The sequence below is a fragment of the Coenobita brevimanus genome, chromosome 55 (assembly GCF_032717465.1).
Source record: "Coenobita brevimanus isolate Jiangsu-jjx chromosome 55, ASM3271746v2, whole genome shotgun sequence".
Taxonomy (NCBI): domain Eukaryota; kingdom Metazoa; phylum Arthropoda; class Malacostraca; order Decapoda; family Coenobitidae; genus Coenobita; species Coenobita brevimanus.
Genome location: NC_137008.1, coordinates 33767794 through 33781413, shown reverse-complemented (window position 1 = coordinate 33781413; position 13620 = coordinate 33767794). Strand labels below are relative to the sequence as shown.

Sequence of the window (13620 nt, the reverse complement as noted above, 5' to 3'; positions counted from 1 at the left end):
ACACACACACACACACACACACACACACAAACAAACAAACAAACAAGGAAGGCCCATGCTGCCTCCAGTCATGTATCTTTGGTGTCTTGGCCATCAGAGCATGTTTTAGCAAAGTAGCATCGAGGCAGGTGGAAAGTAGCTGCCACTGACCACAATACAGTACAGAACAAAGGCAGATATAATTCTGAAAGACTTGCCACAGGCTACTGGAAATGACCTCAGAAAGTACTGCTACAGTCTAAAGGTTAAATGCTCTGCACCTAAGTCCCCTACATCTTTTGGGGAGTATAATGATGCTAATTATTGTCATTATCTACCATTATAATTAATTGATATATTGATGTGAATAGTTTGTGCATTAGGGGGAGGGGGAGACCAAGGATGAGATGGAGGGATGGAGTGGAGAGAGAGAGAGAGAGAGAGAGAGAGGAGGGAAGGGAAGGGTGTGCAAGTTCAAGTGAAATGAGAGAGGACAGACGACATGAAGGCTACCCCAGACAGGACGAAGGTGTCTGGGAATAGATAGATGGATAGATAGATGTTCAGATACTGACCCCAAAGAAGAAAGTTATGTCAGGATATATAATGGCTCTACCTCCATGGATGAGTAATGTAGCAAGCCAGATAACTTTTTGTAAAAGCTGACATCATACATGATGTAAATCTGACAAGGATTCCAAAGAAAGACTGAAAAAATCTATTGCTTACATGAAGTAGATGTATTTTTCATGCCTGATTACTTTTCTGTTGGAGTCAACCCATCATGCTCCCACAATTTGTTATCTTTAATCCTTGCAAGGAATTTGTTAAGATAAGAATCCTTGAAAGTGTGGTCAAAATATGGATGAAGGGATTCAGTTTCTTGAGTGTGGACCCCCCCAAAAAAGGTCCTGAATTTTATCAGTAAAAACTGTACTGGTTCTTTTGAAAGATTTTGCTACATATGAAAATGGGTTGTTTCTGCTTGCCATGGATGTTGAAAGTGTTAAAACATTTGTTTATACAATGAATGTTTCTTATTACCTACACAGGATGAACAACATGATGCGTGTCATGGTGAGGAAGGGTCTGGTGACTGACCTGGCACGCATTCCACACAGTCTTGACCTCTCCTCCCCCAATATGGCTGCCACTGTGAATGCTGCTCTCAAGCCTCTAGAGTTGGTCTCACGCACTGTCAACTTACCCTCACTAATGCCAGCCTCATCATCCAAAAAGAAGAGTGCAACTCACGATGATCCACAGCAACCTAGTGGTCAGTTTGTTTTGAATTTAAACCTTCTTAGAAGTTTCCTTGTAACAGAATCTAATAGTATGTTGTTAGCAGACAAAAGGTGATTGTAATCTTATTGAACATATTTAATGAAGGTTGTATAGGCGCGGCGTGCGACTCTGAGGTTGTTGTTATCGTGCCCTGGCAACCTATCATTCAAAAGTGCGTCTGATTTTGTGTATAATATGAGACGCACGTGATTCATGTATAGTATGTTCGTGTATAATATATTCGTGCATAATAATATGATTCGTGTGCAATATTATACGAAATCGGACGCACTTTTGAATGGTAGGTTGCCAGGGTATGATAATGACAACCTCAGAGTCATGCGTTGCGACTAGTGCTGGAGAGAAATGCCATCATACAATGGCACCAATATAGTTGGGTGGCTCACTGCCCAACTGAGATGGTGATTTATCTTCTTTCCTGTTCCACTTATCTCTTATCATGGTGGATTGCAAGACAGCTGTCAATGTGAGTGCGAGAAGAATATTTCTGGTCAGGGCAAGTCGCATGGTGGGAGTGTCGTTTACATTTTTAAAAATAAAAATAGATAAAATCAGTATAAAAACATCAGAAGATGGAAGACAAAAATTATCATATGTTTTGAAAGTGATATTGTACATCATAGAATTCCTCCAAATTATTGTATAACTGCGATAAATATTGTATGCAGAACATCATCATTACATACATGGGCGTCATTTGGGGGGGGAAGCAAGGACACTTCCCCACCCCCCCCAGCTATCTGAGGGGGCCTCCAAATCAAGGTACAGTTAATGAAAGAAAATATAAAGTTAACACCATGAAATTAAAAATAAGTTGTATTTAGCCTCAGTACGATTTGAGTGAAATATATCGTGTTTGTGTGTGTGTGTATAATGATCACAATAATTTACTAGGTATATTAAAGGATGTTAGTGTAAATGTGTTCCTAGCCTGCTGTTCAGTTACAGTAACTTCAGCATCAAGCTGCCTTTTTTATTGTATTCTGGCTATCATTAAAAGCTTTCATTCATCTTCGGAAGCACGTACCTGTCTTTTTGTGGACATAATGAGGGTGGTGAGCAATTGAATTCAGGAAATTTTGTAGCAATTCTTCACCTAATTGCTAAATCAAATCCCTCTCTAAAACAAAAGTTACATTGATGATATGGCCATGACACAAGTCTTCAGTACCAGAATGAGTTGATATCAGTTGTTGGAAGGCATATCAAAGACACAACTTGTACTGAAGCACAAGAAGCCAAATACTTTTCAGTTATGGTTGATGAAACAAAAGACTTCTCAAAAAAAGAGAAGATGGCTATTCTTGTGCGGTACTTTAGTGAGCATATTGAGAAGGAACGTCTCATTGGAACCTATCACATGGAAAAGGTTGCTGCAGCAAGTTTAGCTAATTTTATATGCAAGGAAATAGAACAATCTGGTTTAATTTGATCTAACTGTGTGGCTCAGTGTTATGATAATGCTAGTTTAATGAGTGGTGGGGTTCAAGCAAGACTATGGGATAAAATTCCCCAAACAGTATACATTCATTGCCATGCACACAGGCTGAATTTAGTTCATGGTGACTGCAGTGGCCTCTCCATTTTTTTCAGTTATTAACACACCTTATACATTTATTACTAACAGTAACACAGGGAACCAACTTTTCATAGAGGCACAGAAAGCAGAAGATCTTCAGGTTTTGACACTGGAATGACCTGTAGGTCAATATCAAAGGTTAAGCTTTGCTATGGAAGTTTGCTATCAGTACTTCATACAGTTTCAGAGGGTTCCGATCCAGAAGCTGCAGCAGAAGCAATTGGACTGTATAAAAAGTTAGAGTCTTTCAGGTTCGTTATGGATCTACGTATTATTGAACAAGTCCTTAGAGTTATCAGTAGTTTGTCAGATCAGCTTCAAGCAAAGGAAGCCTTACTATTTGAAGCTTGCTCTCTCATACAGTCAACTATTAAAGAATTGCAGGTCTTGAGAACTGATGAGGCTTTCTCTGATATTTTTGACAAAGCTAAAGATTTTGCTTCAACATATGTGATTCATACCAACTTGGAAAATTCAAATCAGTTGGGCATACCCAAGAGAATTCAGAAGGTATCATCAAGACTAAAGAGCTTCTTAATTGATTCAGCACTAGGGAGAAGTGAGGTGAATACTTGTATTGCGCCAAAGACTGAAATCAAAAGAATCTGTATATTAGACAGATTTCTTTCAGAGCTTGATATTCACGTCACACAAAAATGCCCTTAATAAAAGAAATGAATGCACGTGACTGCAATTCCAGAGACTTTCTAGAATATGAGAAACTTTCTCTTATAGTACAGTCTTACAAATTCTTCTAGTTTCCCAAATATGTGTTGCAAAAAGACATTTTTCTAAGTAAGAGTGACAAGCCAATGCATCTGTTTGAATTATATGATGAACTCAAACCATTAGATTGTGCTTATTCAGAAACAGTGAATCCATCCATCATCCAATCCTACTTTGCCCCATGAGGAGCGTAGGAGCCCGGGGCTAGGCAGTTGGTCTCGACATTTAAGATGAGAGTGACCAGCCTCACTTGTTCCTGGGTGGCATTACATGAGCAATCAACCCCATCCACCCCTCGGATATAAACCTTCACCCTCTTAATCCGACTGGAACGCAATAATTACCCACTAAACCACCAGATTCCAAAATTTGATGATATGGTTACCACCCAGTGTAGTAAATGGTTTCTTGGTGTACAGGAAACCATTTGGCTTGTCACTCAGTGTAGAGCCACCCACAGGCAGAAGGAAAAGGAAAGAATGAAGGAAAGAAAGACAGAAGAGGGAGTGTAAAGTCACCCGTAGGCAGAAGGACAAGGAAAGAATGAAGGAAAGAAAGACAGAAGAGGATTGAAGGAAAGAAGGATGAAACAGAGGAAAGGGCAGTCACCCGAGAGCAGCACTGCATCGAGTGAGTGGATGGTGAGTGCCCCCACCTACCATAAATTATCAAAATTCTTACCACCCTTCTAGTAAGTACTGCAGGCAACGAACTATTTTTTTCAGTACTTAGCTTAGTCAGGACATATCTAAGAATCTCGGTGAGAATTGATCACGTAGTGACTTGCTACTTATGGCCTCAGAAAAAGGAACTTGTTAAAAATCTTAAAGTTAACACCCTGGTTGATAATTTTGCAAGCAGAGATCACGGAGATATCCACTGTTGCAGTAATTTATTCATTTTTCGGTGTATTAAATATACGTAGTTTAGTTTTCAATTTCCTCAAATGAGTTCTGAAATGAATAATTATACTATTCTAACCTGAACCTCTTCCAAATTTAAAAACCATCATTTTATTCTCCCACCTCTTAGTGTAGAGCTTACTTTTTCACATTAATTTATATGGTTCGTGGTATTTTGGGAGCTAGTAAGCTAAAAGCTTTGCAGTTTTAATTCATTTACAAGTTTACAACATTTTATTCTCAATTTTATATTCATCATGTCTCCATGGTTGTTCAATCTGTACATGGATGGGGTAATAAAAGAGGTACAAGGTAGGGTAGTGGATGTTGGAGTGGCCCTGGTGAGAGAGGATAGTGTTTGGAAACTCCCTGTGCTGTTGTTTGCAGATGATACTGTGTTGTTGAGTGAAGACGAAGGGGAGCTGCAAGGCTTGGTGGATGAGTTTGGGAGAGTGTGTAGGAAACGGAATCTAAAGGTGAATGTAGGGAAGAGTAAAGTGATGGTCTTTGAGAGAGGTGAAGTCAGTGAATGTACAGCGAGGTTGGATGGTGAGGAATTGGAAAATGTGAGTACGTTTAAGTACTTGGGTAGTGTGATGAGTAAGGATGGAGGTTTGGAGGGTGAAGTGCTTGAAAGGGTACAGCAGGGAAGAAAGGTTGCTGGTTCTTTGAAAGCAGTGATAAGAAACAGGGAAGTGAGCATGGAAGTGAAAAAGTTACTACATGACAGTATTGTGATACCAACTCTAACGTACGGAAGTGAAGCTTGGACGTTGTTGGAAGGACACAAGTCAAGAGTGAGAGCAGTAGAAATGAGTTATTTAAGAGGAGCCTGTGGAGTCACATGGAGAGACAGGCTGACGAATGAGGATATAAAGGAGCGTTGTGGTGTTGATGTGGATGTGATAGGAAGCGTTATGAGGAACATACTGAGGTGGTTTGGCCATGTGGAGAGGATGGAGGGTGAAAGACTGACGAAGAGAGTGTATGTGAGTGAGGTGGAGGGGGAAAGAGGGAGGGGGAGGCCGAGGATGAGATGGAGGGATGGGGTGGAGAGGTATATGAGAGAGGGGGGTGTGAGTTGGGAGCAGGGGAGTGAAGTGGCGGGGGACAGGGCGACTTGGAGGCGATTTGTTTGTGGCCACCCCAAACGGGACTGAGGCGTCTGGCAATAGATAGATAGATAGATAGATCTTTTCATTAGGCTCTAAAAATTAAATCAGTTTAAGCTTTCACCAAAACAAATATTTTAATTGCTATTTGGTCTATTATCCAAGGACATTAGCATATAATACAATGATATGTACTTTACCATGCACTTTTATTCATATTCAACTTCACACAGAAATACTGCCAATGCTAGAATATCCACTAGTGTGTGTCAGAAAGAAATTGGTTTAATAAATAATTACAGTAATCACTCTAATATCCGGACGCCCAATAACCGAACATCCCCACTACCCGGACCTTATCGTCCTGGGATCCAACATTCCCAAAATGGTCCGACCCCCCCCCCCCCCACCACCACCACCACCACCACCACCAAAAAAAAAAAAAAAAAAAAAAATCGATTTTATGTCTTCCGTAATTTGAACTTGCCGCGCGCGCCGCGGGAGAGCATTGTTTTGGTTCGTCATTCCTCCGACGTCCGATAGAGCGCCGCTGCATCCTCCCCACTTCCCGCCTGTCTCTCACCGCGACTGGACCTACGCTTTTCGCAATGGCTGCCCACGTGCTCGCTTTTGTGGTGGTGCCGTACTTGCTGCAAGGCCTCCTGCTGCTCTCGGCCCTCCTCTTAGTGTGTGTGATGATGGCCCCGCCACCTGAGAAAAGGAAGAGAGTGGTGTTGACTCTGGAAAAGAAGAGGGAGATATTGGAGAAAGTTGATGCGGGTTGGTCTTCTTCCCGCATTCTCCGCGAGTATAACCTGGCCCGGTCGACTTTGTTCGATATCAAACGTTCCCGAGAGAAACTCATGCAGTACACGGCTGACTTCTCGTCAAGAAGCAAACGCAACGTGGAAAGGAAGGTTATGTTTACCCCCAAGTTTGCAGAAATCGACCGATCCACGTTGATTTGGTACCGACAGCAACATGCAGCTGGTGTGATGGTACGTGGAACGGAGCTGAAGGCTGCTGCTGACAAGATTGCAAGGCTTCACGACGCCCTAGACTTCAAGGCATCCGAGGGTTGGCTCTTCGCATTCAAGTTGCGACATGGCCTTACTAACCGTAAAGCACATGGTGAAGCATTGGACGCTAACGAGGATGGAGTTGAGTTTCGGCACAAGGTGAAAGGCTTGATCGACAGGGAGGGCCTCACTCTCGGTCAAGTCTATAACGCAGACGAAACTGGCCTATTCTATCGCTCGCTGCCAACGAACACTCTAGCCGAGGAGACGGAGAAGCGTGTACCTGGCCGCAAGCTTTCTAAGGAACGGATATCTGCTTTGTGTTGTGCCAGTGCTAACGGCATGCACCGGCTTAAGCCCGTTGTTGTTGGCCGTGCAAAGCAGCCTCGGTGCCTTCGTGGGGTGATGGATGTCCTTCCTGTCGTATGGTACCATTCTTTGAAAGCATGGTTCACAGCTGTGATTTTCAAAGACTGGTTTCACCGTCACTTCGTCAAGGAGGTCATCCATTACCAGACGAAGACACTGGGAATCCCTTGCGACCAGGTAAAGGCTCTCCTTCTGCTCGACAGTGCACCTGCCCACCTGTGCGACAAGGACTTGGTTGCTGAGAATGGCCGTATTAGGTGCATGTTTCTGCCACCTAATATGACTGCTCTCATTGAACCCATGGACCAAGGAGTGATCGTGGCAACAAAGCGCCTGTACCGTCGGAAGTTCCTGGACAAGGTGATGGTTGTTCTCGATGATGAGGACGAGCGCAGGGAAGGATATGACACTCGAGGCAAGCCGGACTTTGGAAAACCTTCGCCGCTACAACATCAAGTCTGCGCTGTACAACTGGGCTAGTGCATGGAAGGAAGTCCCTGTGAAAACTCTTGAAAATGGTTGGTCTCGTCTGCTTCTCGGAATAGATGTGGAGTTCGATTTTCTGGGCTTTGACGTGGATGACTTCCATGCACGGCTACGTATGCACGGCGACGTTGTTGATGTGGACGATGTACATGAGTGGTTGGATGACGACGAGGGCGATCCTGGGTATCAGACGTTGTCTGATATCGAGATCGCGTCTTCGGTTGCTGGTGTCAGTCCCGAACTTGAAGATTCCGACGACGAAGGCGACAATGATGCGGACTCCTCTCAGCAGGACACTACTCCAGCCATCTCCAAGCTGAGCGCACTCCGGGAACATCTAGAGTTCGTCCTAGACTACCTGGAACACCCGGACTGCGACAGGGAGATGGGGCCCTTGGGACTCGTGGAGGAAGTGCGTGCTTTCAGGCAGCGCATCATCAATCGTCAGAATCGTCGGTCCTTGCGTCAGTCAAAGATTGACAGTTTTTTCAGGCCCGTGACCCCCGCTGTGCCAAGCCCTGGCTCCACTCCGTTGCCTCCCCAAGACAGGACCTCATGCTCCGAGCCACAGCCCAGCACATCAGCTACAGTGGAGTCACCGCTCGACGTGAGTTTGCGGCTTTCGTCAGAGTCTTCTGCAGTCGGTACGCCATCACCATGACCCAGCGATGCACCCCTTGGTCGCCTGCCAGTGATACTCTCGGACTCTGACAGTGAATAAACAGCAAGAACTTCTCCACTAGACCACACGGGAATTTTGAGTGTTGTGCAGTGAAAAAAATGGTGTGTTGTGTTAAGGTTTTCGAAATGAGAGAAAAGACTCAGTGGAAACAAAATTTAACGTAACTAACCTTCTTTGTTTTGGCTTTGGAAAATTAAAAAAACTTGGGAAAAGTTAATATGCAACACTAAATTAAACTGGAACATTATTTGGACTAAAGTGAACACTGTGAAGAGAACGGACTTCTGTGTGTTATTGACTAAGTTCAGTGCAAGACTTCAGGAAGAGTGTACTGCAAGTGCTGCAGGAAATCGTTCTTACTGTCAGAGTCCGAGAGGAGGCGGTTATTCATCGAGGTGGCCAGGGACTTGCTGTAAGTAGCCAAAATGTTTCATACTGTACTTTTTTCCATACTATACCTACCAGAATGTTTCATACTGAACTTTTTTCCATACTATACTTACCTCATGCATGTGCAGTAGGAATGTGTTTTTCAGAGTTATGCTAGGTTAGGGTCCATAAGTACCAGAATGTTTATTAATGTATGAACATACTTCTAAACCCTCATTTTATGTTTCTTTTGCATTTATTTCAGTCATTTATGTGCCTTATTGGTGTGATTTGGGTCTTAAATAGGTGCTATGCATTTCCAGAGGGAGTTGTATAGGTGTTTCTCTGAGTTAGGGTCCATAAGTACAAGTCCATAAGCTGGGGCTCAATATCCGGACGAAACCAATAACCGAACCTACCGATGGCTCTATTACTCCGGATGTTGGAGTGATTAGTATATATATACTGTATATATATATACAGTACAATCCCAGTTAACCGGGCGGCTTGGGGAATTCACCTTCCCGGTTACAGATTTTTCCCGTAGTTCTGATATTCAAATCTATACAAAGGCGATCATTATCACAGCAGTAAATACAATTCAGGTACTCACCACTCACATCAGGGGGCACACTAAGAGATTCCACCTGAAAAATTGCCTCGTAAACACACACCATGGTCATAATGCACGTGCATGGAATGCCTTGCAGTACCGGTACTGCAAAATGCCCAAGTCCATTCTGGTAACTACCGAATAATTTCTTGTATGTACTGTACTCATGTGGAAAACTAAAGAAATAAAATCCTGAATATTTATTGGTAAATTATCACAACACCTGTGCCCCCACATCAGCTTTGTTTACGATCCCGGCCCCAACTGACCGCCACCATTCCACCACTGTTTTGCACCATTCTGTTAACTACCGAAGTATTCGTTGTATGTACTGTACTCATAAAAGTGGAAAAATAAAGAAATAAAATCTTGAACATTTATTGGTGAACTGATGTTAAGAGTGCACTGTAGAATTATCACACCTGTGCCCCCACAAAAGCTTTGTTTATGGTCCCGGCCCTGACTGACCTCCATCATTCCACCCTTCACCTGCCGCCAATCAGCTGTTTTGCACAAAATAAAATACATGATGTACTTATGAAGTGCAAGCATATATATATATTTTTTTCTTCCAACAAAGTAAACCTTCATTCCTATTAACATTTTTTTTTTTCATCTCTGCCAGCACACATGCGTTCTAAGATGAATTTATGTGGTGCAAGTTAGAGTCGGTCCTTTAGGAAGAAAAACACCGGCGTTTGCTGATTTGCTCTCTCCCGAGATGTCTGGCTTACAAATTCCATGCCTGTCTTTGAAACGATTTAACCATACAACATTGAAATCACATTCGACTTCTGTATTCATTTTATTGTGAAACTCTTTTGCTTTTTCTTGGATAAGAGGACCAGAAATAGGTGCTTCCCTAGATCTTTCTAAGCAAAACCACTCGAACGATGAAGAGTATGCCTTTTGTAATGGACTTACTTGTCTCGCTTTTCATGAAAAATTCATTGAGCTTGGATGCTTGGGTCTTGATATAAATCGTTGGATTTCCTACATTATATTCGGTCATCAGTGTTTTATAATGTTTGCCTTTTTCAAGTCTATTGCATATGTCCAGCTTCTGTTTCAAGGTAGGCACGACACGCTTACGTTTAGTTTGCTCTTTAGGCATTTTGGAATGTTGTAATTACCGTCCATTAGAGCAACACAATAGCAAGAGAGCTTGTTTACTGTCTGGTGGTAAAAAGCAGACTAGTGATTTGTGGAAATTGTGGAGGGTGTGGAGGATGACTGAATTCAAGTAGGGGAAAGAGGGAGGAGGAGGGCTGGTTAAGACGATTTACTAGGGATTTACATTAGCCAGAAATGCCTTCACCTCACTTAGTCCGACTTCACCCAGCCTCGCGTGACACGATAAAATGGCGGTTTGGCGGTCCATTCAGAATGGCGCACAGTTATAACTTACTGACATTTTTACCAGCCCTTGAATATTCCCGTTTTTCTGAGTACAGTAATCCCGCATTTTTCGCGGTAGTTACGTTCTTGTAACCCCCGCGAAAAGTCAATTCCGTGAATACTCTATTAACAATTGAAAACTTGCACTTGTGTCCACCATGCTGCCCATCACACAGTCCGTGTCCATACTGATTGCGAGACAATTCGCCGTCAGACAATTCCCCGTCAAAACATGGACGATTCCCCTTCAGAACAATTCGCACCCTGGACGATTCCCCGCCATTCTATAAATATACTAATCAATACTTTCATCAATATACTTATTATTAATTAATCAATACTTTAATAACTATATTTCAGGGGGATCCAGCAAAGTCTATGTTCAGTAGCGTAGGTTCTGGATATTATTTATTAGTTGCACCTTTAGTCAATAATTAACTTGTTTCTTCCTCGCTGTAGTCGCCTTTGAATTATATTCTAGCGTCACCCACAGCTATCTTCATTAATGAAGGCGAATTGTTTTGTGTTTGTTGTGACTGCGAATTGTCCCGAAACCTCCATACTCATCCCGAAATACCTTCTTACAAGATTGAAAGCACATACTCCATTATGAAGGAAAAACGTAAACACCGTACTGTAATACACAATTATCTACACATTTATTAACAAAACAGTACAAAATAAAAAGATGCATTAACTGGTGATAGCAAACACTCGCACGGTCATTTCTTAGCTTGTCCAGTAACACAATTTTCTCTGCTAAGGTCATAACTTGATCGTTTTGTCACTTTGGAGTTCTTACTAATTGTATTATTAGCCTTTGGTGAGGCTGGCTTACGTCCTGGGGCCATGTGGAAAGCAAGTGGGAGGCAAGAGGCTCATATCATAGTGTGGTTACAACCACAACAGCCACTTAAGGCAGTCAGGCGTGGACTGAAGAATGCGAGGCAGAGAGCAGTGTTGCCATATCCAAACAACGAAATTATGCTAGGGGAATGAAAAAATTATGCTAGATTGAGCATATTTGTTCCAAGTAAAAAATGAATTATGCTAACTTGACGCTAAATGATAAAATTCTATACATATTCGTGCAACATATTAATTATATATTGTTTACTATGAAAATATTAAAATGAACCTACATACAGTAAGAGGATAAATATCGGTATCTACCCATACTGCTTTTTCCCACGAAACTTACGTTTTTCTGATGGATTTTGATGTGATTCGTTCGATTTTGAGCATCATTTCCGTCGGAAATAACCAGATTTTGAGATATGACCCCCCCCATCCCCCTGAAATAATGAGGGATCTTTGGGGAATCGGGGGTTATAGGGAGGGGGGGAAACACAGAAAATGGTCATTTCCGACTGAAATGAAGCTGAAAATCGAATGAATCATACCAAAATCCATCGGAAAAACCTAGGTTTCATGGGTAAAGTACAAAGCTCAAACTTATCCTAACCTAACCGAACCAAACCGAACCTAACCTAAAACCTAACCTAACCTAACCTAATCCAACCTAACCTAACCTAACCTAATCCAACCCAACCAAGCCCAAACTGAAAGTAACCAACTATTCAAACATCTTCTTACCTTATTCGTCTCTCTCTCTCTCTCTCTCTCTCTCTCTCTCTGATTTGTAGTTTTTATAAAATTATTCTAAAAATATTCCATTCCATTCTAAATTATGCTAGAATGATTCTAAAACTTCTAATATGCTAAAAAATATTCCAGACTCGAAAATTTGATCAAAATTATGCAAAAAGAATAAAATTATGCTAGATATGGTAACACTGGCAGAGGGGCCACGGGAAAGGGACAGAGGGTGGCGTGAGTTTACCGCGCTACAATTGGAAGCTGCGGGAATTTCATTTTTTTTTTTTTTTTTCTGTATATTCAAGGATATTTTTGTTGAACTTATTAATGCTAAGAAAATCCGCGAGAGCGCAAAACCGTAGACAAAAAATCCGCAAAAAATGCGGGATTACTGTATTCCGTTTGTCTGGATACCGGATTGCAGGGATTGTACTGTATAAATATATCCATCCATCCATCCATCATCCAATCCTACGTTGCCCCATGAGGAGCGCAGGAGCCCGGGGCTAGGCAGTTGGTCCTGACATTTAAGATGAGAGTGAAATATATATATATATATATATATATATATATATATATATATATATATACAGTAATCCCCGTAATATCCGGACGCCCAATTTCCGGATATCCCCATAACCGGACATTTTCGTCCCGGGATCCAATATTCCCAAAATGGGCCAAAAACCGCAAAAAATTTGAAAGAAAAAAAAAAAAAAAAAAACAGCCTTTTTCCCACCTGTAATTTGAAGTTGGTGCGCGTGGCGCGGGGCAGCTGTGTTTTGGTGCGTTGTTCCACCGACATCTGCTAGAGCGCCCCTGCATCCTCCCCACTTACCGCCCCGCACGTTGTGTGTGCATGCTCGTCGTCATTGCCTCCTACGTGCTCGCTTTTGTGGTGGTGCCTTATCTGCTCCAGGCTCTCTTGCTGCTCTCGTGCCTCTCCTTCGTGTGTGTGATGATGGCCCTACCACCTGAGAAGAGGAAGAGAGTGGTTTTGACTGGAGAAGAGGAGGGAGATATTGGACAAGGTGGATGCGGGATGGTCTTCCTCATGCATCCTTCGTGACACTTTGTGTGATATCAAGAGATCCCGTGACAAACTTATGCAGTACACAGCTGACTTCTCGTCGAAAAGCAAACGCAATGAGGAGAGGAAGGTGATGTATACTCCCAAGTATGCAGAAGTCGACCGCTCCATGTTGATTTGGTATTGACAGCAATGTGCTGCTGGTGTGATGGTACGTGGTACGGAGCTGAAGGCTGTTGCTGAGAAGTTCGCAAGGCTTCACAACACCCTAGACTTCAAGGCATCCGAAGGTTGCCTCTTCGTGTTCAAGTTACGACATGGCCTTACCAACCGTAAGTCTCATGGTGAAGCTTTGGACGCCAATGGGGATGGAGTAGAGGAGTTTCGGCACAAGGTGAAGTGCATGATCGACAGGGAGGGCCTCACTCTCGGTCAAGTCTACAACACTGAGG

At 42.6% G+C, this 13620-nt stretch overlaps 1 protein-coding gene across 1 annotated transcript in view; it reads left to right on the top strand.

Annotated features, from left to right (window-relative positions):
• The window catches only part of HUWE1 (HECT, UBA and WWE domain containing E3 ubiquitin protein ligase 1), a 1134422-nt gene that overhangs the window by 579840 nt on the left and 540962 nt on the right, over nucleotides 1–13620 (top strand). Inside the window, exon 33 of the mRNA XM_080273518.1 lies at nucleotides 1032–1255. Within this exon, the coding sequence (XP_080129644.1) occupies nucleotides 1032–1255 (224 nt within the window). The remainder of the gene's footprint in view (nucleotides 1–1031; nucleotides 1256–13620) is intronic.